This window comes from Heptranchias perlo, chromosome 44 (genome assembly GCF_035084215.1).
Source record: "Heptranchias perlo isolate sHepPer1 chromosome 44, sHepPer1.hap1, whole genome shotgun sequence".
In the NCBI taxonomy this organism is placed as follows: domain Eukaryota; kingdom Metazoa; phylum Chordata; class Chondrichthyes; order Hexanchiformes; family Hexanchidae; genus Heptranchias; species Heptranchias perlo.
In genome coordinates this window covers 1,689,478-1,716,080 of record NC_090368.1, presented here as the reverse complement: position 1 = coordinate 1,716,080, position 26,603 = coordinate 1,689,478, and the positions used below count along the sequence as shown (strand labels likewise).

Here is a 26,603-nt window from a genome sequence, read left to right as displayed (position 1 = left end):
GCACTCTTGTCTCTGAATCAGAAGGTCGTGAGGTCAACTCCCACTCCAGTGTCAGCCCAGTTTTTGTGCTGAAGTCTCTGGTTGGGACTTGAGCAATATCACGCTTGTCATCTTTATTTGCTCCCAAACCGCTTCTCTCATGAAGGCGCTGACTTTTCCTAGGGCCTGGTTCCAGGAGCATTAGTTGCCCTCCAGTAACTTGCCCAAATGGCAGTGCTTCACCTGTGAACAGAGATAGCCGAGATATTTGACTGGTGGGGTGGGAAAAAGAAAATCACAGCTGAGCCCAATCTTTTCCTCACTCAACTTCCCAGCGCACGTCTTTGGATAGCAGGAGCAGGAACCCTGGCTTATTTTGTGCCCTCTATTCCTCGCCCAAGGGATGCTGAGGCCAAATACAATACACCTACTGCGTAGAACGGTGATCAAAACTAGAACCTTACTGGGCTGCATATCGGCTGATGCATTTATCCTCTGGATGCTTTGGACTTCCTAACTTAGTCTTAAACTCTGACAGCCTTTTACTAACGCACAGAGAAAAAAGGCAATTAAATACATTAAGCATTGCTTTTATTGTTGTTTGATATTCATTAAAATGTCTGCAAATAGAGATTTCAATGTGAACAGAGCATGAAGCAATATTCTATTCAATAAATCTTTAAACTATTACCCAAACTGCTTGAATAAGCTGCTCCTTTTGTGTTTCTGGTTGAATTTTCATGCTACTGGTCTTCTGGTTTGGAACGACGTGTTCCCAATGCTGTTCCCGCAACAGTAGATTCACAATTTCTCTGACCAACCCAATGGGAATAAAAATACAACGAGAAATAGAAACTGAGCAGAACGTGTCGCTTTAGGAAGGAAAAAGTGGGGGTTTCATGGGCCAGGAAGGCAGGGCCAGCAGCCCCATAGTTTGGATATCTCTGTTTCAATATCCTTACAGATTTGTATGTATTTTGAGGGGTAGGGAACATGAGTAGGCCATTCAGCCCCTCGAGCCTGTTCCACCAGGGCTGTCGGTCTGAGTGAGTTGTGTAGAGGAACTAACTCAGATGGTAATTGCCAACTGATGCGTGAAAATGCAGTGATTTGACACATCGTTTAAAGCATAGAGGCCCGGCTGTACGTCAGTGGGATTGTCACAGACATTTTCTGGGACGCTTGGACAAGAGGGAGGGGTGAGAGAATGGCACCATGGACCTCCTGGGTCCATGGCGCTGCAGGCCCAGGTCCTGGGTGTTGATTCAACGTCTCTTCCTTGTTGGGGGTGATTGTGGCGGGAGGCACCAATTCTCAGAGGGAGCTGCAGATTCTGTCCAACGTTCCTGGGTTGTAGTTGCAGAGGAAGATTATCTCCTGCTTCCCCTCTTCTGTACAAGCTGCGTGGAAAGAAAGCGGCGAAAGAAAGTGATTAGTGAACCAGCAACTCCCGCAGCATCGTTACGAGCTGAACACCCGACTCCAGCTGGCAGACGGACACGTGAGTTAGCAACACTTCGGGCTCCTGTGTGTCCACTTGAAAACAGACCACAGTTAGAGATGTGAATGTGGCCCCTCGGAGTCAGGCGCCAGTCAAGGAGGCCACAAGGTATCTTCGGAACAGTGTTATTTTTTAGGGTTTCTCCCTATTTCCCCACAGTAAGAGGAACGAAAACCTGTAAGAGTAGTCTCATTAAACCCCAGATCCTACATGTTAAACTGGACCCCATTCACTTGCTCAGGGGCTGCCAGCAAAGCCCAGGTTAACAGCAGCAAGCTTCAGGGAACAAACAGCACCAAACGCCCAGGTTTGGGACAGTCGGGCAAGATGCGAATGGAGTTCGAGAGACAGGAAGCAGTGGGGCTGCCAGGGACAGAGGAGGGGCGACAGATGCTCCATTCCCCCTGGGCGAGTAGCACTGGTATAAACCCAGCAGCAGATGGGCAGCCAGAAGATCATCGCGCATCGCCCGCCTCCCCTTATCACCCCGCGCCCACCGCCGCCATTTATTACCCTTCTCGTGCTGAATCCACTTGCGGTCGATGTAATATTGATAGCAGCTCTCAAACTCCTTCTGACTGTAATTCATCACTTGAATTGGAACAAAGGGGTCCATGGCATCAAAGCCTTCCTGTGGGAGGGGTGCGGGGACAGAGAAGACAGACGTCTAGAGATAAATATAAGATACTGCATGTTGCATATCAGTGAAACGAGAGTGAATGGGCTCAGTGTATTACTACAAATGCCGCTATAAAATAACTCACTTAACTCATTACACTGTAACTTTGTGTGCTAACCCTCTTAATCCAAACTCTCCCACACCAGTGACAGACCTGTACCCACCAGTACTGTACCCCAGTGTTAAAAACGTGACAGACCTGTACCCACCAGTACTGTACCCCAGTGTTAAAAACGTGACAGACCTGTACCCACCAGTACTGTACCCCAGTGTTATACAGGGACAGACCTGTACCCACCAGTACTGTACCCCAGTGTTAAAAACGTGACAGACCTGTACCCACCAGTACTGTACCCCAGTGTTAAAAACGTGACAGACCTGTACCCACCAGTACTGTACCCCAGTGTTATACAGGGACAGACCTGTACCCAACAGTACTGGACCCCAGTGTTATACAGGGACAGACCTGTACCCACCAGTACTGGACCCCAGTGTTATACAGGGACAGACCTGTACCCACCAGGACTGTACCCGTGTTATACAGTGACAGACCTGTACCCACCAGTACTGTACCCGTGTTATACAGTGACAGACCTGTACCCACCAGTACTGGACCCCAGTGTTAAAAAAGTGACAGACCTGTACCCACCAGGACTGTACCCCAGTGTTATACAGGGACAGACCTGTACCCACCAGTACTGTACCCCAGTGTTATACAGGGACAGACCTGTACCCAACAGTACTGTACCTCAGTGTTATACAGTGACAGACCTGTACCCACCAGTACTGTACCCCAGTGTTATACAGGGACAGACCTGTACCCAACAGTACTGTACCTCAGTGTTATACAGTGACAGACCTGTACCCACCAGTACTGTACCCCAGTGTTATACAGGGACAGACCTGTACCCACCAGTACTGGACCCCAGTGTTATACAGGGACAGACCTGTACCCACCAGGACTGTACCCGTGTTATACAGTGACAGACCTGTACCCACCAGTACTGTACCCGTGTTATACAGTGACAGACCTGTACCCACCAGTACTGGACCCCAGTGTTAAAAAAGTGACAGACCTGTACCCACCAGGACTGTACCCCAGTGTTATACAGGGACAGACCTGTACCCACCAGTACTGTACCCCAGTGTTATACAGGGACAGACCTGTACCCAACAGTACTGTACCTCAGTGTTATACAGTGACAGACCTGTACCCACCAGTACTGTACCCCAGTGTTATACAGGGACAGACCTGTACCCAACAGTACTGGACCCCAGTGTTATACAGTGACAGACCTGTACCCACCAGGACTGTACCCGTGTTATACAGTGACAGACCTGTACCCACCAGTACTGTACCCGTGTTATACAGTGACAGACCTGTACCCACCAGTACTGGACCCCAGTGTTAAAAAAGTGACAGACCTGTACCCACCAGGACTGTACCCGTGTTATACAGGGACAGACCTGTACCCACCAGTACTGTACCCCAGTGTTATACAGGGACAGACCTGTACCCACCAGTACTGTACCCGTGTTAAACCGTGACAGACCTGTACCCACCAGTACTGTACCCCAGTGTTAGTGACAGACTTGTACCCACCAGTACTGTACCCGTGTTATACAGTGACAGACCTGTACCCACCAGTACTGTACCCGTGTTATACAGTGACAGACCTGCACCCACCAGTACTGGACCCCAGTGTTATATAGTGACAGACCTGTACCCACCAGTACTGTACCCCAGTGTTATACAGGGACAGACCTGTACCCACCAATACTGCACCCGTATTATACAGTGACAGGCCTATACCCACCAGTACTGTACCATTAGAGTGACAGACCTGTACCCACTAGCAGTGTACCCCAGTGTTATGCAGCTCAAAAAACTTCCTCCAGATCCAGTCCAAGTTTGGAAAGACAGAATGTATAATTGCACTGCTGGGTGTTTGTCACAGTTGAGTATGATCATGTGGTTAACAAGGGCCAATTAGGTGACAGAACCAGTTTTCCCGCTCAGCTCTCTGCCCGTTTTGGTTTGTGCAGCAGGACCTACAGTTGTTGGGGCCGGGTGCTCAGCCCAGAGTCACAGGTGGGTATTTGGACTGACAGAGCTGGAAACAGGGGAACACCTATGCAAGAACGACCAACGGCCGGTACGGAGCACTTAGTCAGGGCATGAGTACGCTTCAAGGTGTCTGTGGGAGAGTGAAGGCAGGGGGCAGCAAAGTGAGAGCTACAGTGAGGAGGCAGAGAGATGCAGGGCTGCGTAGCCTCACATTCCATGAAAGAAAAGAAAGTCTTGCATTTCTATCGCACCTTTCACCACCTCAGGACGTCCCAAAGCGCTTTACAGCCAATGAAGTACCTTTGAAGTGTAGTCACTGTTGTAATGTAGGAAATGTGACAGCCAATTAGTATTGGCTGTGGGCAATACAGCGGGAGATATATCAAAATTTGACAAGTGCAGTGTTTGCAAGTTTGTGGAATCCTAGTAGCATTAACAGGCCAGTTAGTAACAACAGGGAGGCTCCAGGCAGGGCCTGTGGCATTTCCCCTCAGGAGAGAAAACTGAACACTACTTGGGTTTCTGTTGTGAGTCTCCTATCCGACCAGGTCCTCGATAGGTGGGGGGGGGGGGGGGGGTCTGTAAGTGGAATCGCCGTTCCCACAGCGTCAGTGACCAGGACTCAGGACAAGCCCAGTAACACTGCCCTTCACTGGACATAAGAACATAAGAAATAGGAGCAGGAGTAGGCCAATCGGCCCCTCGAGCCTGCTCCGCCATTCAATAAGATCATGGCTGATCTGATCCTAACCTCAAATCTAAATTCATGTCCAATTTCCTGCCTGCTCCCCGTAACCCCTAATTCCCTTTACTTCTAGAAAACTGTCTATTTCTGTTTTAAATTTATTTAATGATGTAGCTTCCACAGCTTCCTGGGGCAGCAAATTCCACAGACCTACTACCCTCTGAGTGAAGAAGTTTCTCCTCATCTCAGTTTTGAAGGAGCAGCCCCTTATTCTAAGATTATGCCCCCTAGTTCTAGTTTCACCCATCCTTGGGAACATCCTCACCGCATCCACCCGATCAAGCCCCTTCACAATCTTATATGTTTCAATAAGATCGCCTCTCATTCTTCTGAACTCCAATGAGTAGAGTCCCAATCTACTCAACCTCTCCTCATATGTCCGCCCCCTCATCCCCGGGATTAACCGAGTGAACCTTCTTTGTACTGCCTCGAGAGCAAGTATGTCTTTTCGACCTCAGGGGAAAAAAAAGAACAAAACCCCCACTGAGATATGTGCTCCTTACTGTTCCAAGAGCAGCTCGCCACCCAACAGCTGTCCCCACATGTTCAAAGTTTCATGGCTAATTGCTCACCTTCCTCAGCAGCTCGTGAGGCAGGTAGGACAAGTGTGCGGTATTCAGCGCTCCAGTCTGTGTCAGCGTTGTGACCACCGCTCCGCCAGACTGCAACAGAAGGAGAGAGATTGTTATTGCACAGGGATACTGGGGGCTGCGAGGCCTGTGGTACACGAAAGAATGACTTGCATTTATAAAGCGCCTTTCACGACCTCAGGACGTCCCAAAGCGCTTTACAGCCAATAGTACTCGAAGTGTAATCATTGTCGTAATGTTGGAAACGCGGCAGCCAATTTACACACAGCAAGATCCCACAAACAGCAATGTGATAATGACCAGATAATCTGTTTCTTGAGTGATGTTGAGGGATAAATATTGGCCAGGACACCGGGGAGAACTCCCCTGCTTTTCTTCCAATAGTGGCCGTGGGATCTTTTACGTCCACCCGAGAGGGGCAGACGGGGCCTCGGTTTAATGTCTCATCGGAAAGTCGGCACCTCAGACAGTGTAGCACTCCCTCAGTACTGCACTGGGAGTTCAGCCTAAATTTTGTGCACAGCGAGTGGTTAGGATCTGGAACGCACTGCCCGAGGGGGTGGTGGAGGCAGATTCAATCATGGCCTTCAAAAGGGAACTGGATAAGTACTTGAAAGGAAAAAAATTTCAGGGCTACGGGGATAGAGCGGGGGAGTGGGACTAGCTGGATTGCTCTTGCAGAGAGCCGGCACGGACTCGATGGGCCGAATGGCCTCCCTCCGTGCTGTAACCTTTCTGTGATTCTGTAAATCTCTGAAGTGGGACTTGAGCCCACGACCTTCTGACTCAGAAGCGAGAGAGTGCTACCCACTGAGCAACAGGGGACGGAGCACAATGGGGGAGGGCAGGCAGAGTAGATTCTGTTCAGAAGAGTCATTTGTGGGGAAAACAGGGAGCGTCAGTCCCACCCCCAGCGGCGGTATGGTTAGTACGCTGTACAACAGTTAACTTCTTCTTTAAGAGGGAATGGAAAGTAATTTCTATCCCCTCCCCCCCCTCACCGATGGCTACTTGAGGGGAGAAAAAAACCCCACAATATAAAAATGTTACCCATTAAAAGACAACACCAAAACAGAGGGTAGATTGGGAGTCCAGCTGGAATACTGAAGCTTGGAGGTGACAAAGGCACGGAGAAGGGTTTCAGCAGCAGAGGGGCTGATTCATAGCCAGGTCCCCGAGATGAAAGGGCCAGTGCTGAACACACTGAGCCCATGTTTTACCATCCAATCCATCAGTTACTGAACGTTTCTTACCCAGTCATTATTCACCAGTTTCTTCAAATTGTGGATCAGAGTGAGCTCGTCTGCAAGCACCTACAAAACAGGCAGACGTGTTAGCAAGCAGTTCGACTGAACGAGGACAAATCCTTTGTTTTGTGTAATGTGCAGCATCGTCGGCAGCACAGAAAGTGGTCACCTGGTCATTCCTGACATGGATAGGTCAGTCGGGGGCAGGGGTGGCCAGTGTCACACGGGCTGGCTGGTCTAGAGAGCTGTGGGAATTGTCGTGTCCCAAACTGCTGCCCCGGCTGAGAACCATCCTGGCCTCCTGGTTTAGAACCATCCTGGAGGGTGGATTTACTCAGTCACTGGGGAGCTTCATCTGTCATCTCTGATCCTCTATTACCTGTATCACCCCATTCCAGTCCCTCTGCTCAGCTGTGGCTGTAGGTCGCAGATCTCCGATCTCCAAGGGAATCAAAAGGCGGATTTGTTCCTTTTCCTGATTAGATTGACTGTGGATGTCTTTCACAATTAAAATCGGGCAAAAAACACAAGTCCCTTCAGTACGATGGGTATTTAACAAAACTTCTAAAACACACTCCTATCTTTCCCAGTGAGACTGACTGTATTTAACATGTGGAGCACTGGACACCAAATAATGAGAAGGCTGGGAACATAGTGGGAGTGAATGAATAAAGGTTTGGATCATTGGGATTCTGTACAGTGGGAGTTAATGGGAAGGGGTTTGGTCCATTGGGATCCTGTACAGTGGGAGTGAATGGGAAGGGGTTTGGTCCATTGGGATCCTGTACAGTGGGAGTGAATGGGAAGGGGTTTGGTCCATTGGGATTCTGTACAGTGGAAGTGAATGGGAAGGGGTTTGGTCCATTGGGATTCTGTACAGTGGAAGTGAATGGGAAGGGGTTTGGTCCATTGGGATTGTGTACAATGGGAGTGAATGGGAAGGGGTTTGGTCCATTGGGATTGTGTACAATGGGAGTGAATGGGAAGGGGTTTAGTTCATTGGGATCCTGTACAGTGGGAAGGGGTTTGGTTAATTAGAATTCTGTACTTTGACCTAGGCTGGCCTCAGTTTGGGGAACATCGTAATCATGGCTAAGAACAGGATGAAGTTTGAGGCAGAACTCCATACACATAATACATACCCTGAGTAACACATGTGGAAATAGCCCACGCTGGGTGACGGATGGGTAAAGTAGTTTGCAAGAAACGGCTGTAATACCTGACTCCTGTCCTCCTTCTTCATGGTGGTCGGTCCCCAGAGTGCGTTGACCCCATCGACCGCCACCAGCATCCGATACGAGTCGGGTAAACACTGCGCCTTCAGCTCTTTGAACAGGACGCCCACTGCATCACTGGCGTTCTTCACTCTCGTTAGACCCTGGGAGGGAGGGAGGGAGGGACAAAGACCACATTCAGCACCATCATTTCCTGCACCACCTTTCCCCCTGTCCTTTCCAGAAGACACTGACTCCCTCACCGGGGTACAACTGACTAGGCGATGGGCGCCCTCCAGTACCTTGACCATTATTCACCAGTTAGTGTTGGTAAGTGTCCTCCAGAGGTAGATATCTCAGCTGAGCCCAATCCTCTCCTCACCCAACACACACTTCCAATAGGAGATGCTGCATATAAATATTACCTCCTGGGACTTTGCGCACCCATATACTGGTGGCACTGAGCTGCAGAGACCAGGAGGTACTAGTTGGCTCTGTACTGAGTCAACTGATCGCAGCCAGGGTAACACTTGGGGTGTTACAATTGACCTCTGATTTTCTTTTCTTTTCCTCCTCTCCGGGAAAAAGAAAATCAGCTCCCGCCCCTAATCACTATCCGGGTCAGCGGATGACCTCCACCCTGTCCAGGCTCACACATGAATAATAACAAGGTACCGGAGGGTAGTTAGCAGCGGAACGGTACTCCAGCTGAAGCCAACGCTTTCAGGGACAGAAAGAAGAACTGGTTTAGGAAAGTGGCACTGGCTGAGTTCCCAGCTCACACTCGGTTATTCAGAGATCAGTTCACACTGGATACGAAGTGGACCAGACCCGACAGTCTCAGGTGGCACAGGGCAAGGAGCCCTGGAATGGAAGGGAAAAGAACTCCCATCTTCCCCTGAAGACACCGACTCTTCCTGGGTTATTGGTTATCCTGAGGTACCGAGCTCAAGTGGGCATCCATTATCCATCAGACAATGCCCGTAGGCTATTCTACCATGTGAGCCCGATCTGGTACCCACCTAATGTCCAGCAGGGTCATCAAATCGTGATCAGGAGCAGAAACCATGGCTGTTTTCTCTTCCGAATCTAACACTGAAGAGTTGTAGCACCCCAACAGCTGCAGTCAACTATCTCAGCAGGTTGGGAATTGAAACTGAGAGCGTTCAGGCAGCGCGTTCACCAGCTCAGTCACTGGGGGGGGAAGCTACCAGGAAGCAGGATTAATTGGTGAACCATTAGGGTCGTTTTGGGGACTAGCAATGGACGAGGTGGCCTGATGTGGGGGGACAGAGCAGATGTTGAGGGCAGAGCAGGTGTTAGGGGTTGGGGGAGGGGGAAAGCCAGAGCAGGTGAATGCCTAATCTGTCCCCATTGCCCTCCGCCGAGTCCGAGCTCTGGTGTGCAGCGTCTCACCTGGTCCACCACTTCACCCAAAGGTCTTCCCTCCTCGGTCGCCTCCCGCTTGCTCCACACATATTTCTGTTGGGTTTTTAGCTGTTTCCACAAAAACAAATTCCTGTTAGTGCGGTTACACTACGCATTTACAGCAGCAAAAGCAATCCCCATCCCTGCACATAGATCAGCACAGCGCTTTTTATAGAGGTATTTTGGCATATTTTTGGCTCAACGTTTCAGAATTTCCCATTTCAGGCACCCGGTATGAACATCAAACACTCCCAGGGCAGGTACAGCACGGGTTAGATACAGAGTAAAGCTCCCTCTACACTGTCCCATCAAACACTCCCAGGGCAGGTACAGCACAGGTTAGATACAGAGTAAAGCTCCCTCTACAGTGTCCCATCAAACACTCCCAGGGCAGGTACAGGGTTAGATACAGAGTAAAGCTCCCTCTACACTGTCCCATCAAACACTCCCAGGGCAGGTACAGCACAGGTTAGATACAGAGTAAAGCTCCCTCTACACTGTCCCATCAAACACTCCCAGGGCAGGTACAGCACGGATTAGATACAGAGTAAAGCTCCCTCTACACTGTCCCATCAAACACTCCCAGGGCAGGTACAGCACGGGTTAGATACAGAGTAAAGCTCCCTCTACACTGTCCCATCAAACACTCCCAGGGCAGGTACAGCACAGGTTAGATACAGAGTAAAGCTCCCTCTACACTGTCCCATCAAACACTCCCAGGGCAGGTACAGCACGGGTTAGATACAGAGTAAAGCTCCCTCTACACTGTCCCATCAAACACTCCCAGGGCAGGAACACTGAGGGCAGCTGTACTGCCCCAACTGTTACCCTGGCTGCAATCAGTTAATTGCTGGCCTGTGTGGCTTGTCTCACTGAATCACTCTGGTCAGGCTCCATTGCTTTATTACCTGCTTTAAGAATCGCTCATTGGTAATCTTGAAGTTCTTCAGCCACGTTGAGGCCTCCAAGGGCTGGTCAAAGCGAGCCTGGTTATGGGACGACTGCATCAGTTCCTTACAGTTTTTAACCCACAAATAGGCTGCAATTGAAATATTAAAAAAAACTTGCATTTATTTGGCGCCTGTCACTGCCTCAGGACGTCCCAAAGCGCTTTACAGCCAATGAAGTACTTTTGAAGTGTAGTCACTGTCATAATGTAGGAAACATGGCAGCCAATTTGCGCACAGCAAGATCCCACAAACAGCAATGAGATAATGATCAGAAAATCTGTTTTAGTGAGGGATAATTAATGGCCAGGACACCAGGGAGAACCCCCCTGTTCTTGTTCGAAATAGTGGCCATGGGATCTTTTACGTCCAACTGAGGGGCAGACGGGGCCTCGGTTTAACGTCTCACAAGAATGCGGCATCTCCGACAGTGCATTGCTCCCTCAGTACTGCGTGGGAGTGTCGGCCTGGATTATTTGCTCGAGTCTCTGGAGTGGGACTTGAGCCCACAACCTTCTGACTCAGAGGCGAGAGAGCTCCCCACTGAGCCACGGTTGACATGGTTATAAATGAAAGGAGAACTCCAGAAAAACATGATTCACAGACATCAAATTCCCAGTGTCATTTCCAATGTGTCGCATCACTATTACACAACTTCACCATTACTGGCCTCGCACAACTAATTACACCTGGTGCCTGTTAGCCTGGAGGTGGATAGGACCTGCTCTTATCATATCACATCCCCTTCTCACCGTGTCCCTCAATCCAACCAATCCCCTTCTCACCGTGAGCGTAAACCAACCAATCCCCTTCTCACCGAGTCCCACAAACCAACCAATCCCCTCGCACCGTGTCCCGTAAACCAACCAATCCCCTCGCACCGTGTCCCGTAAACCAACCAATCCCCTTCCCACCGTGTCCCTCAATCCAACCAATCCCCTTCTCACCGAGTCCCACAAACCAACCAATCCCCTCGCACCGTGTCCCGTAAACCAACCAATCCCCTTCTCACCGAGTCCCACAAACCAACCAATCCCCTTCTCACCGTGTCCCGTAAACCAACCAATCCCCTTCTCACCGTGTCCCGTAAACCAACCAATCCCCTTCTCACCGTGTCCTGTAAACCAACCAATCCCCTTATCACCGAGTCCCATAAACCAACCAATCCCCTTCTCACCGTGTCCCGTAAACCAACCAATCCCCTTCTCACCATGTCCTGTGAACCAACCAATCCCCTTCTCACCGTGTCCTGTGAACCAACCAATCCCCTTCTCACCGTGTCCTGTGAACCAACCAATCCCCTTCTCACCGAGTCCTGTAAACCAACCAATCCCCTTCCCACCGTGTCCCTCAATCCAACCAATCCCCTTCTCACCGTGAGCGTAAACCAACCAATCCCCTTCTCACCGAGTCCCACAAACCAACCAATCCCCTCGCACCGTGTCCCGTAAACCAACCAATCCCCTTCTCACCGTGTCCCGTAAACCAACCAATCCCCTCTCACCGTGTCCTGTAAACCAACCAATCCCCTTCTCACCGTGTCCCGTAAACCAACCAATCCCCTTCTCACCGAGTCCCACAATCCAACCAATCCCCTCGCACCGTGTCCCGTAAACCAACCAATCCCCTTCTCACCGAGTCCCACAAACCAACCAATCCCCTCTCACCGAGTCCCACAAACCAACCAATCCCCTCTCACCGTGTCCCGTAAACCAACCAATCCCCTTCTCACCGTGTCCCATAAACCAACCAATCCCCTCTCACCGTGTCCCGTAAACCAACCAATCCCCTCTCACCGTGTCCTGTAAACCAACCAATCCCCTCTCACCGTGTCCCGTAAACCAACCAATCCCCTCTCACCGTGTCCTGTAAACCAACCAATCCCCTCTCACCTTGTCCCGTAAACCAACCAATCCCCTTCTCACCGAGTCCCATAAACCAACCAATCCCCTTCTCACCGAGTCCCGTAAACCAACCAATCCCCTCTCACCGTGTCCCGTAAACCAACCAATCCCCTCTCACCGTGTCCCGTAAACCAACCAATCCCCTCTCACCGTGTCCCGTAACCAACCAATCCCCTCTCACCGTGTCCTGTAAACCAACCAATCCCCTTCTCACCGTGTCCCGTAAACCAACCAATCCCCTTCTCACCGTGTCCCGTAAACCAACCAATCCCCTTCTCACCGTGTCCTGTAAACCAACCAATCCCCTTCTCACCGTGTCCCGTAAACCAACCAATCCCCTTCTCACCGTGTCCTGTAAACCAACCAATCCCCTCTCACCGTGTCCTGTGAACCAACCAATCCCCTTCTCACCGAGTCCTGTAAACCAACCAATCCCCTTCTCACCGTGTCCTGTAAACCAACCAATCCCCTTCTCACCGTGTCCTGTAAACCAACCAATCCCCTCTCACCGTGTCCCGTAAACCAACCAATCCCCTCTCACCGTGTCCCGTAAACCAACCAATCCCCTTCTCACCGTGTCCTGTGAACCAACCAATCCCCTTCTCACCGTGTCCAGTAAACCAACCAATCCCCTTCTCACCGTGTCCAGTAAACCAACCAATCCCCTCTCACCGTGTCCTGTGAACCAACCAATCCCCTTCTCACCGTGTCCTGTAAACCAACCAATCCCCTTCTCACCGTGTCCAGTAAACCAACCAATCCCCTTCTCACCGTGTCCAGTAAACCAACCAATCCCCTCTCACCGTGTCCTGTGAACCAACCAATCCCCTTCTCACCGTGTCCTGTAAACCAACCAATCCCCTCTCACCGTGTCCTGTGAACCAACCAATCCCCTTCTCACCGTGTCCTGTAAACCAACCAATCCCCTCTCACCGTGTCCCGTAAACCAACCAATCCCCTTCTCACCGAGTCCCACAAACCAACCAATCCCCTTCTCACCGTGTCCCGTAAACCAACCAATCCCCTTCTCACCGTGTCCCGTAAACCAACCAATCCCCTTCTCACCGTGTCCCGTAAACCAACCAATCCCCTTCTCACCGTGTCCCGTAAACCAACCAATCCCCTTCTCACCGTGTCCCGTAACCAACCAATCCCCTTCTCACCGTGTCCCGTAACCAACCAATCCCCTTCTCACCGTGTCCTGCAACCCAGCTTTTCACTAAATCCCAAATTCTCTTCCCTTTCCAGGAACCCAACTAATTGTCTCTTGAACCCAAAAAGGTTAAGACAAAGCCAGAACCATTTGTGCCTTACCGTCTGGGACGTGCAGTATTAACCAGTCCTGCTTGGCACAGTGATGGACTGCGTTACACAAGGTGAGTGTTTTCCCGCATCCTCTCTGACCATCTAGAACAGCGACACGTCAAAGAAAGAACTGGACCAAACGTTTCACAGTATGGGACTGGTCACTGTGAGCTGAGGCTCTTGACCCAGACAGACTCTTGTTTGAGACTTATATCAAGTTGGCCTGTGCCTGTACCTCTGATCACACACTCCAGGGCCGGGCTGCCTGTGTGGAGCAGGCGTGACTAGTTGGTCACACAGAGGTAGGACTGGATGAGTAACGGTCAGCTGTGTGATCGATTGAGGTGCCAAGTGACTCCCCACAGGGAGTGAAGGAGGGGGAAAACAGGGAGTTTGAAGATGAGTCTCCCACCTTCCACCCAGCACTGCAGGTGGCCCGAGAACAGATCCCCAGACAGCCCTGGTAACTGGAGACTTCAGGTTTACAGCTCGTTAGCGGAGAGCACGGCAACACTTGGTAAGAATGGGTTACACAGACTACACCATGCTCACTGGCAGCTAACGGGAACAAGGATCCAGGGACAAAGCTTGAGCCTCAGTGAAACTTTACAGCGTGCTGGAAATTAACTGACACAAAGCACAGTCCATTCTCATCCAATGGGGCTCAAGACACTGACCCTTGCTGGGCTACAGTACGCTGCCAGACAACCTCTGACACCCCCACGCAAGTGGCCGTTCCTCGTCTGGGAATTAGGCAGCAAGTGTCGGCATAATATTCGATCATGGGAGTCTGTTCTGTCCTTTCCTGCACACTCTCTGTAGCAGACGTCAGTGGACAGAACCCCGGCCAACTATCCCTCTCCCTAGTCCAGCTGTAGAGGACACTGCAGCACTCTGCTGCCCAGACAGAGATCAGCAAACTCAGAACGGACCAGGGATGAACGCAGGGACCTTCCGAGTCTGTGGGGTTCAATATTACACTAGTGCAGCTTTATACTTAGCCACGAGGAGCACTGTCTGTGATATTACACCAGTGCAGGATCCCACTGATCCACGAGGAGCACTGTCTGTGATATTACACCAGTGCAGGATCCCACTGATCCACGAGGAGCACTGTCTGTGATATTACACCAGTGCAGGATCCCACTGATCCACGAGGAGCACTGTCTGTGATATTACACCAGTGCAGCATTCCACTGATCCACGAGGAGCACTGTGTGATATTACACTATCGCAGCATTCCACTGATCCACGAGGAGCACTGTGTGATATTACACTATCGCAGCATCCCACTGATCCACTGTCTGTGATATTACACCAGTGCAGCATCCCACTGATCCACTGTCTGTGATATTACACCAGTGCAGAATCCCACTGATCCACTGTCTGTGATATTACACTATTGCAGCATCCCACTGATCCACTGTCTGTGATATTACACTATTGCAGCATCCCACTGATCCACTGTCTGTGATATTACACTATTGCAGCATCCCACTGATCCACTGTCTGTGATATTACACCAGTGCAGCATCCCACTGATCCACTGTCTGTGATATTACACCAGTGCAGCATCCCACTGATCCACTGTCTGTGATATTACACCAGTGCAGAATCCCACTGATCCACTGTCTGTGATATTACACCAGTGCAGCATCCCACTGATCCACTGTCTGTGATATTACACCAGTGCAGCATCCCACTGATCCACTGTCTGTGATATTACACTATTGCAGCATCCCACTGATCCACTGTCTGTGATATTACACCAGTGCAGCATCCCACTGATCCACTGTCTGTGATATTACACCAGTGCAGAATCCCACTGATCCACTGTCTGTGATATTACACCAGTGCAGAATCCCACTGATCCACTGTCTGTGATATTACACCAGTGCAGGATCCCACTGATCCACTGTCTGTGATATTACACTATTGCAGCATCCCACTGATCCACTGTCTGTGATATTACACCAGTGCAGGATCCCACTGATCCACTGTCTGTGATATTACACCAGTGCAGCATCCCACTGATCCACTGTCTGTGATATTACACTATTGCAGCATCCCACTGATCCACTGTCTGTGATATTACACTATTGCAGCATGACGAGTCAAGGTTTTGAAGAGAATGTGCCTCCCGACCCAAATCCCCACCTGCACATTCTCGGAGCCTTGTTTTTAAAATCTTTGTTGGAATATTTCCAGGGGTTCTTTTGTAATGAAAAGGATACAGATAACATAACGAATGGCTGGGTATGAATAATTAGTGGCTTTTAAATAACCGACCAGCTCCAGTGCTGGCCGTCGAACCATGACACACGCCTCATTGAAAGTCTTAATCTGAAACACAGAGACAGAACACTGGATATCAGGCACCATCGGCAGCCCCACATAAAGGTCAAAGGGCCAAAGCACCCGAGGGAACCACTGGTGACACCGAGCTGTGCAACTCCTCACCTCCCTCCTATAACCCAGGCCTGTATACGGGTCTTGATTTCAACACAGTGAGGATACAGGGAAGAGGAAGAGTGTTAGGGATAGGGTACTGGGAGAAACAAGGAAGGAATTTGACCATGGTGACACAGATATATGTATCTATCTATATATCATATATAAAAAATATAAATATATGTTAATTGTATCTATGTGATTTACATCAATTAGTGTTAATTGTATTCAGGTGGTGGGTATCAATTGGGGACTCTCGTATCCATTTACAAGAGAGCTGATCGAGGGTGTGGTGCAGGTGTAATGTTGATCTCTGTGAATAAAGGTTTGGAAGCAACTGAAGACCAGGCTCCAGTATTCCATCCTTCACCTCCTGGCTATCCAATTTATTACATGAGTGCGAGTGAGCGCAAAAATAGTAAGAGAAAGAAATAGAGAAGCACGAAAATAGTGAGCTCGAGAAAGAAGGAAACAGAGGTAGTTTGGGAGCTGGCGAGAGCAGAATTATGCAGTGAACACCACACTTTTTCCTGTATCCCATCAGGAGTGTGAGAGGCATCTCAAGAGCCCCCATCCACCCAGAGCAGTAACCCAGCACGGCTGTAATGTGGGACAGGGATGTCCCTCCTGAAAGACGTTGAATAAGTAAACACCCACCGAGGTAGAAGAGCCACCTACCTGCTGCTGGAAGCGTCGAGTCAGGCCGTGAGGGAAGATGGTTTTCAGATCACTGGGAGAGATGGTGTAGTGCAGCCCCTCGTGCTGCTCACTGTGTAGTCCCTGTACAAAAACACACCAAACCCCATTCATTTACAATAACAATCACCTGCATTTACACAGTGCCCCCAGATAAAGCACATCTGAGAGCTTGACAACAGGCGGGGACGGGAAAGGTTAAGGAAGGGGCAAATGCACAGGAGAGGTGGTTTTGAAGGAGGAGTTCCACAGAATAGGGGCAGAGTGAGTCTAGACAGTGACCGTCAGCCACGGAGGCATCACGGCCGACCAGGACCCTTTCCTCCGCTAACACCCCACACATTCAGTTCCCAACTCGTTCCCCCCCACACACGGGGATCAGGAGAGGGAGCCCTGGCTCATTCCCCCACACACAGGGATCAGGAGAGGGAGCCCCGGCTCGTTCCCCCACACACACGGGGATCAGGAGAGGGAGCCCCGGCTCGTTCCCCCACACACACGGGGATCAGGAGAGGGAGCCCCGGCTCGTTCCCCCACACACACGGGGATCAGGAGAGGGAGCCCTGGCTCATTCCCCCACACACGGGGATCAGGAGAGGGAGCCCCGGCTCATTCCCCCACACACGGGGATCAGGAGAGGGAGCCCCGGCTCGTTTCCCCACACACGGGGATCAGGAGAGGGAGCCCCGGCTCGTTCCCCTACACACACGGGGATCAGGAGAGGGAGCCCCGGCTCGTTCCCCCACACACACGGGGATCAGGAGAGGGAGCCCCGGCTCGTTCCCCCACACACACGGGGATCAGGAGAGGGAGCCCCGGCTCGTTCCCCTACACACACGGGGATCAGGAGAGGGAGCCCCGGCTCGTTCCTACACACACGGGGATCAGGAGAGGGAGCCCCGGCTCGTTCCCCCACACACACGGGGATCAGGAGAGGGAGCCCCGGCTCGTTCCCCCACACACGGGGATCAGGAGAGGGAGCCCCGGCTCATTCCCCCCCACACACGGGGATCAGGAGAGGGAGCCCCGGCTCATTCCCCCACACACACGGGGATCAGGAGAGGGAGCCCCGGCTCGTTCCCCCACACACGGGGATCAGGAGAGGGAGCCCCGGCTCGTTCCCCCACACACGGGGATCAGGAGAGGGAGCCCCGGCTCATTCCCCCACACACGGGGATCAGGAGAGGGAGCCCCGGCTCGTTCCCCCACACACGGGGATCAGGAGAGGGAGCCCTGGCTCATTCCCCCACACACGGGGATCAGGAGAGGGAGCCCCGGCTCATTCCCCCACACACACGGGGATCAGGAGAGGGAGCCCCGGCTCATTCCCCCACACACAGGGATCAGGAGAGGGAGCCCCGGCTCATTCCCCCACACACGGGGATCAGGAGAGGGAGCCCCGGCTCGTTCCCCCACACACGGGGATCAGGAGAGGGAGCCCCGGCTCATTCCCCCACACACAGGCACACACACAGGGATCAGGAGAGGGAGCCCCGGCTCATTCCCCCACACACACAGGGATCAGGAGAGGGAGCCCCGGCTCGTTTCCCCACACACAGGGATCAGGAGAGGGAGCCCCGGCTCATTCCCCCACACACACAGGGATCAGGAGAGGGAGCCCCGGCTCGTTTCCCCACACACGGGGATCAGGAGAGGGAGCCCCGGCTCGTTCCCCCACACACACGGGGATCAGGAGAGGGAGCCCCGGCTCGTTCCCCCACACACGGGGATCAGGAGAGGGAGCCCCGGCTCGTTCCCCTACACACACGGGGATCAGGAGAGGGAGCCCCGGCTCGTTCCCCTACACACACGGGGATCAGGAGAGGGAGCCCCGGCTCGTTCCCCTACACACACGGGGATCAGGAGAGGGAGCCCCGGCTCGTTCCCCCACACACACGGGGATCAGGAGAGGGAGCCCCGGCTCATTCCCCCACACACACGGGGATCAGGAGAGGGAGCCCTGGCTCATTCCCCCACACACGGGGATCAGGAGAGGGAGCCCCGGCTCGTTCCCCCACACACACGGGGATCAGGAGAGGGAGCCCCGGCTCATTCCCCCACACACGGGGATCAGGAGAGGGAGCCCCGGCTCGTTCCCCTACACACACGGGGATCAGGAGAGGGAGCCCTGGCTCGTTCCCCCACACACACGGGGATCAGGAGAGGGAGCCCCGGCTCGTTCCCCTACACACACGGGGATCAGGAGAGGGAGCCCCGGCTCGTTCCTACACACACGGGGATCAGGAGAGGGAGCCCCGGCTCATTCCCCGCACACACAGGGATCAGGAGAGGGAGCCCCGGCTCGTTTCCCCACATGGGGATCAGGAGAGGACACTGGGGAGGCTCAGTAAATGTACTGATAGAACAACAGTGTTCAGCCCAAATATAGGGCATAATGTGCAGGGAACTCAGCGAGGAACTGAAGGAATTTTATAAAATGTTGTCTGTTTAAACAATCCCACGTGAGCAGTGCTAATTTAACAGGAAGACTGAACGCGTGAAAAATTGTAAATTTACTTCCGTGTTCTTGAAAAGCGAATGAGGTGCAACACACAGCACTTACAGGATCTGTCTCACTCGTCCTGAAAACAGACACGGGTCTCCCGGCTGCTGTGACCATCTGTGCTGCAGTGCCGGACTCCGACACACCAGAGCTGTGATGAAACGGACAGCCGTGGTTAGCCTAGAAGATAATGTCAAAAACAAACAAGAGCGTTAAAAACTCTGACAGAAAAGAAACCGGGCAGCAAGAAACACAGATTCATAGCCCGCCAACCCTGATGCCACGTCTGGCCCTCAGCGGGAAAGGCACACTCTCGGACATGGCCAGTATCACAGGAGGGCTCATTGGACAGGTTGAGGATTGTGAGGGAGGGAGTAATCCAGGGACTGTATCCTAATTCAGGGCTTCGGACAACGTCCAAGAGAAAGAAGGACAGAAGAAACACTAGAATTTATACCACAACCTCAGGGCATCCCAAAGCGCTTTACAGCCAATGAAGTACTTTTTTTGAAGTGTCGTCACTGTTGTAATGTAGGAAACGCGGCAACAGATTTGTGCACAGCGAGATCCCACACACAGCAATGAAATACACGACTAGATAACCTGGCCTCGTCTGTTTCATTGCCTTGCAGTTTTTTGTAAAAGGCGGAGGTTAAACAATTATTCAGAATGTTTAACAAAATTTAGCAACAAGAACAAAGACTCAGCTTTCTCTGATAAAGGGGGATGATGTCACTTTGACACTGATCGACCTCGCCCTACAAGTGAATAGGCTGGATTTTTTAAAATTATAAATAGGTGTGTAACTTTACCACTCCACAGATAATTTCAAAATTACAAGGCAAGTAATTATAGTGCAGTGTTTTTGAATTTCACCCTTTGTAATTCATCTTTAGTACACACCAGGGGGCGCCGTCTCAGTATTGAACCATGGGCAGCCCTTGGCTGTTCCACCTACAGCACAAATTCAAGCCTTCCTCCTTCGAAGTTTTAACCTGCCGCACAAAAAGATCCGGCGACAAGAAAGTCAGAAACCCACAACGGTTGTGTAAAGAATGAGAAGAGGCTGATCTCAGCCAGGGTGCCTACAGTCATACAATTGGCCTCTGCTCCCCTGGGTTTGGTGGGAGAAAGAGAGGGAAAGGGGAGGAACAAAAGAGGGTTCCTGCTCCTTAATACTATTCAGTGACACCAGCTGAGAAGTGCACATGTGGACGCCGGGCTTGGCAATGACGCCTCAAACTCGCTCTCACATAAACAAAGCGCCCCCAGCACTTTACAAGCACCGAACGGGAAGCAGGAGGGAAGTCGGGAGATTTGACCCAAAGCACCTCAGGGGAGGCCGATTATGAAGTAGCTTCTGAAGGGCGAGATGTTAGCAGAGTGGAGGGGGTTAGGGAAGAGCATCCTAGAGCACAGGGACATTTTGTTTTAGCGATGTTGGTTGAGGGATAAACATCGGCTGGGGAGAACTCCCCTGCTATTCGTGGGATCTTTCACGTCCACCTGAGGGGGGCAGACGGGGCCTTGGTTTAACATCTCACCCGAAGGACAGCATCTCCGACAGTGCAGCACTCCCTCAGTGCCGGCACTGGGAGTGTCGGCCTGGATTATGTTCTAAAGTCTCTAGAGTGGGACTTGAACCGATGATCTTGACTCTTGAGACGAGAGAGCTACCCACTGAGCCACCGCTGACACAACTATAACACGGGCTCCCTGGGCTCTCTCTCTCTGATAAAGAGGAAGGGAAGGGAGCTCGTAAAATGTAAGTGAGGGGCAAAGGGATCGAACGTTCCTTCCCGGACTTCGCCTCTTGTTAAATGCCTCAATCCCCCTTCACAACAGATTATCAATCCAGCTCCTTTCAAAGGTGCCAACTGATCCCCAATCAATGCCCATTTCTGGGAGTCTGTTCCACATTCACTATCCTGTGGGACAAAGTGTCTCTGTAATCTCTAACCTTACTCGGACTTAGTGATCCTCTTCAATGTAAAAATGTGTTTGAAATGCCCACAAGCGCAGCAGAGCCCCTGGGCAAAACCCACTCTTGTTGAACTCCTAAAACCAGCTTTAAAAAAAAATCAACTGGGCTTCAGACCAGTGTCTGCTGGGTCGGGTAACTATAGGTGCTCATAGCTCTAGAGGAGCAGCTTTAGACAGTATTACAATGTCACCTCTCCCCCTCCAAACAATGACATTAAATGTCTGAGAATACAGCCGGGCACCGAAGGCCTTCTCCTTTAATTTACTGTCCTTCAGCCGGCCATCTTACTGCTGGGCATCCTGCTGATTATCTGTCTTGCCTTCGGGGGCCTGTTAGCAGCGCAGTATCGGTTCGAGGCCGGAAACAGCAAACTCCCCACAGGACTCACCAGTCGGCCAAGTTTGGCGATCTCCCGCAGACTCTTCACCACCATTCCTGTGGTGAAAAAGGAGGGAATTTTATTAGATTCTGCCCTTGTGGCTCATGCAGAGAACTAGTTAATACATCTGAGGCCGGCAAGGCCACTTATGTGCATCCCCTGCAGCTTTGTTTAAAGTTTAAATCCCTGTTCCCATAGATCTAAAGCTGCAGGTACCAGCGAATCTTGGTCTCTGATTTAGGATTTATCCACTAATGAGGCAACAGTGCCAAGAACAGCCCGCTCCAACCCTCCTGGTCCACAACATGCAAACAGGACAAACCAGCAGATAGGACGGAGTTTCCTGGACTTCGGGTGCTGAATGGCCCAGGAACAGAGGGATACGTGTGACCTAGGAGCCACAGTTTGTGGACAGTCCTGTACAACACCAGCAAAGGCAAGCCAGGGTTACAAAGTGCTGCAATATGGGGAGGCCTCTGGAGCAACGAAATGTACTCAGTAATGGTGAAGCAGCATGTCCAGAGGAGGAATGTTATGGTTGAGTGAACCCGAGCTTCTAAAGCTGCACTGGCAGAAGCCTGGGAACTAACTTATCATACACCCTCTCACTCAGCACGTGAGGGGAACAAACGATCTTGGCTGGGCTAGCAGTGGAGAAGCTACAAATGGGCTCAGGGTCCTTGGGCTGGGGGAGGATCAGCCTTTGCTCTCGTTCGGCTGGCTGTCCAGTGAACACGTGCGCACATGTCAGAGGAGAACGGGATCTGGCTCAGCTGTAATGCCCCTCTATGGGTGAATATAAGGGCAAGGCAGTGTATTAGATATGGTGCTAGACTGGCAACCCAGACAGCATAACTTCAAATCCCACCATAACAAGCTGTGAGACCAAGTTCAATACATTTGGTAACTTATAGAATTGTTACAGCATGGAAGGCGGCCATTCGGCCCATGCCAGCTCTTTGTAAGAGCAATCCAGTTAGTCCCATTCCCCCGCAAATTTTTTCCCTTCAAGTATTTATTCAATTCCTTTTTGAAAGCCATGATTGAAACTGCTTCCACCGCCCTTTCAGGCAGCACATTCCAGATCATAATTACTCGCAGAGTAAAATGTTTTTCCTCATGTCGCCTTTAGTTCTTTTGCCAATCACCTTAAATCCGTGTCCTCTGATTCTCAACCCGTCCGCCAATGGGAATGGTTTCTCTTTATTTATTTTATCTAAACCCTTCATGGTTTTGAACACTTCTATCAAATCTCCTCTTAAAACCACAATTACCCATAATGGTATTGGGTACAATAACATGGCAGCACCCTTGAGGCAAATCTTCAACCTCATCAATTGGGTTAAATTCACTACTCTCGTCATTTTTAAAAGAGACTATATTCAAATAAATATTAAAATGGGAATACGGTCAAAAACCACTTGGCTTTAATAATGCTAGCTGCTTCTGTGACCTTTGACCTTACCGGTAGCACTTTGGGGTGGCCAAGATGGTGGTGGGCGTGTGAGATTCGGAGACACCCCGTGCCTGGGGCTGAGAACAACACGAGCTTCTCCAGTCTATCCATATAACTAAAGTCCCTCATCCCTAAAGTGCGGTGCCCAGAACTGGACACAATACTCCAGCTGTGGCCCAGCCAGTGTTCAAAGACTTGCTTAGGCTTCTTACCAGTGCAGTTTTATAACCTCGGGTTCACTCAACCATATCTTACAGGCTAGTGACATAAAATAGGGACCACCAAAGCCGCCGGGTTGTCGTAAAAACATAAGTGGCTCCCCAACGTCCTCCAGGGAGGGGAAAATGGCAAACAAGGCCATTGATTTGCGGATTTCGTGAAAAAAAAAAGGTGTGGAGAATACGATGGTCAGAGAGTACTGGGGAAAATCCCATTAAACAGAAAGGCAACTGGACAGTCACGGTAAAACAACAGTCACTGTGGCACTGCCTGAATGCAGAAGGACTGATGGGTCAGAGAAGCCTGTCCCCGCTCCTGATCCCGGAGCTCGTTCATTTGTGCGTTTATTGACAGACGTTTCCCTCTCCCTGACTGTCAGCCGCTCACCTCTTTCCGCAGTCTGAATTCCTCGCAGGACCGAACGGGCGGCTCGGTGCTCGGAGCCTCTCACTCTGATCTCACACGCCCGCCACCGTGGGCGCCGCCATCTTGTCCACCCCAAAAATACTACCGGTAAAGTCAAAGGTCACAAGAAGCAGCTCGCACCATTAAAGCCGGACGATTTTTTTTAAAAACAACAATTCCCGTCTTAATAATTATTTGAATATGTCGTTGTGATTTTTTTTATAAAAAAGGACGCTGAGAGTTGTGAATTCAACCCAATTGATGAGGTCGAAGATTCTCCTCAAAGTTTGCAAGGGCGCCGCCATGTTATCTTACCCATTGTGGGCAATGGTGGTTTTAAACAACAACAAAAAAAGAAACATGTAAAGAAATGTTATCTTCATTAAAAGGTGGATCGACCGGTCAATTTTCTATTCGGGTTAATGTCGATAGAAAGCGAGTTCCGACTGTCGTTTGAAAGCGTTTTTTTTTTCCTGGTTGCTATGGCCGGGGTTCGGCGGTTGCCAAGCGCGCCGTCATCGAGCTGCCTCACAACAACTTAGGAGGAGGGTCGGAACACCGCGGTTAATCGAATTTGTTTTCTCCTCATATTGAAGATAACGGAATAACTATTCGTCTAATCCGCCCCTTTTTATATGTTGGATTTTTTTTTTAATTCTTTAATTCCCGTCAAATAAATGTGTCACGCTCCCTTGCCTTGGCCGAAAGGCACTATGGGAAAAAAAACAAAAGCAAATCACGATAAACACAATTGGCAGATATGCAACGCTTAAAGTTTTTTTTTTGCCCTCACCATGATAAAAAATTATAAGGCCAGACTGCAAATTCACTCGTGCACGGTTATTCAAAACATCAAAATAAAAAGATTTTGCAATACTTTTGTGTGTGTGTGTGTGAGGAGGAGGAGGAGGGGGGGCTTAGATTTTTCGTCTCCAGCTGCTGCCGTCCGCGCAAAGCATTGTGGGTAAATCAATCACGACCTTGCGCATTACATATATTATTTTTCATTTAAAAAAAAATAAAACACGTCCTTTCTTCAACCTTTTTTATATCCGCCAATAAAGACGCTGAAATAAATAAACCCTGTCATTTTTCCCCGGTTTTTTTTGAGGAGAGGAGAGGGGGGGGGGTTTAAAAATTTTTTTTTGCTCGCGAGCCAAACGGTTGAGTCTCTCCGGCGCGAGGAGTTGTGGGTAAGACATATTTTTCTTTTTAAAAAAAACAATTTATTCTTCTTTTCCAGAAAACGTGATGTTTTCCTCAGATTTTACTCGGCGGCTTATGCTAATAATGGATAAAAATAACCGATTTACTTTTGGGTGATGATTTTTTTTTCGCTCTTCTCTCTCGCAGCTGCAGCGCCCCCCGTTCGGACAGAGCTTCGTCGGAGCCGCCATTTTGTGTTTATTTCTCCATGGCGCACTTTCGGTGTTAGTGTTGGTGTCATTTAAAAAAAATAACAATTTAAAAAAAAAACCTTCGTCGGCAGGCGGCGTGAAAAAAAGGGGGAAGGTGGAGAGGGCCAAAAAAAAAGGGAAAGTGCCGAGGATGCGTTCTAAGGAGGCAGCGAAGAGCTGTTAAAAAAAAAACGCGTTCGCTTCATGTGCCATGGCGGACGGGGAACTGTGGAATGAATAATGTGAGAGAAAATATATTTTTTTTCCCGAGCCGGTAAGAGAGAGAGAGGGGGGGGGGGGGAATGGAGCCCGTGTCTGTCGCTGTGGGTCTTGCCAGCACTACGGTAGAGTGAGAGGTGGGAAAGGAATGTGTTTTTAGCACGGTGGCAAAGCCAGAGTTAGGCGGTTTAAGGGTGTCAGTGCTGCTTGGGGGTTTGCTGGGGTTTGCCGATGCACATGTTAAAAGCGTGATATTGGTTTTAAATGTTCTGCGTTTTAACTGTATTCCCTGACAGTGTCTGGTCGTGGGAGGAGGGGGGTGAAAATCAGGCAGAGATTTCTGCACAGGCCTCATTCACCTTTTTGTGCTTTACCTTTTCATTCTTATTCATTTATGTCTTGGTTTCGATGCATTAAAACTCCTATCCCCACACAGTTTTGTGTTGCTCCGTGTCGTTTGCATGCATCTTGTTGCATTTCCCCCCCCTTTTGTACAGATTCGTTTTCTCCATACTTGAAAATCTTTCCCTTCTCGGTCAGCAGTCAGGTTTCCATCCCGTCCCTCATCAATCTGACCTTGTTAAACCAATTTAGCACAACTTTTGTTTTTTGCCAGCCTTGTTGTCTTTCTCGTACCTTTTCTTTTGATAGGATGATCTGACATATTGTAGTACAAATCAGTGTAGATGACTGTCACTCTTTTTTTTAACCTTTATCCAAAAACTTGTGTGTATTGATTTTTCTTCCATGAGTTGACAGACCTTGTCAGTCATTTTTTCTCTCAGTATGTTAATCTGAGTTTATAATTGAAAAGCCCTTTTATAATATGCTAACACTGCTGGTGATCTTTTTAAGGATCATAAAAAGAACCTTGATATTTCTTTTAGTGTATATGCGTGGTGTTAAATATGTGGACAGATTGTTTCAGAGTAATTTAAGTTAGAGCTGTTGTACATTGCTGTCGAAGAAAGGATTGACTGCTTTCTGGAAGTTGTTATCTGACTTAAAGGGAAGTTCAGTTGGTTGTTTTAAGAAAGAGAAGTAGGCATAGATTTTTCCAAAGGCCTGGTTTCATTCTGTCTTTCGTTGAAGGCTGTTTAAGTGACTATGATTTGAAGCCTAAAATGATTTGATGCATTAAATTTAGCTAAAGTGAGGCATCACTGTGCACATGCAGCATTACTTTTAAATTGCATGATTTAAAATTGTGTTGCCAGCTGTTGACTGAAGCATTTTCATTCTGGATGGATACGGTTTTAAAATTCCCAGCCTTAATGCGATGTTAGA

The 26,603-nt window shown here is 50.2% G+C and overlaps 2 protein-coding genes across 5 annotated transcripts in view; one reads left to right on the top strand and one right to left on the bottom strand.

The window, feature by feature from the left end:
* Nucleotides 1-553: 553 nt before the first annotated feature.
* Nucleotides 554-25,154, bottom strand: dap3 (death associated protein 3). Of its 3 annotated transcripts, none has more exons than XM_067975864.1 (13): nucleotides 25,014-25,154; nucleotides 21,630-21,676; nucleotides 19,318-19,437; nucleotides 16,737-16,838; nucleotides 15,842-15,950; nucleotides 13,617-13,709; nucleotides 10,360-10,490; nucleotides 9,440-9,520; nucleotides 8,029-8,187; nucleotides 6,816-6,875; nucleotides 5,545-5,634; nucleotides 1,994-2,111; nucleotides 554-1,379 (listed from the first exon to the last, which is right to left on the bottom strand). In XM_067975864.1, exons 2-13 carry the CDS (start codon nucleotides 21,672-21,674, stop codon nucleotides 1,294-1,296), a joined length of 1,194 nt encoding a protein of 397 aa, XP_067831965.1. In that variant the 5' UTR covers nucleotides 21,675-21,676; nucleotides 25,014-25,154; the 3' UTR covers nucleotides 554-1,293. The 3 variants fall into 3 exon arrangements, with proteins under 3 accessions (XP_067831965.1, XP_067831964.1, XP_067831961.1); XM_067975863.1 differs by lacking the exon at nucleotides 25,014-25,154 and adding an exon at nucleotides 23,683-24,091; XM_067975860.1 differs by lacking the exon at nucleotides 25,014-25,154 and adding an exon at nucleotides 24,016-24,037.
* Nucleotides 25,042-26,603, top strand: part of ash1l (ash1 (absent, small, or homeotic)-like (Drosophila)) — a 181,377-nt gene continuing 179,815 nt past the window's right edge. For both annotated transcript variants that reach the window (XM_067975852.1, XM_067975851.1), the window contains exon 1: nucleotides 25,042-25,339. The gene's annotated coding sequence lies outside the window, so the exon portion shown is untranslated. The remainder of the gene's footprint in view (nucleotides 25,340-26,603) is intronic.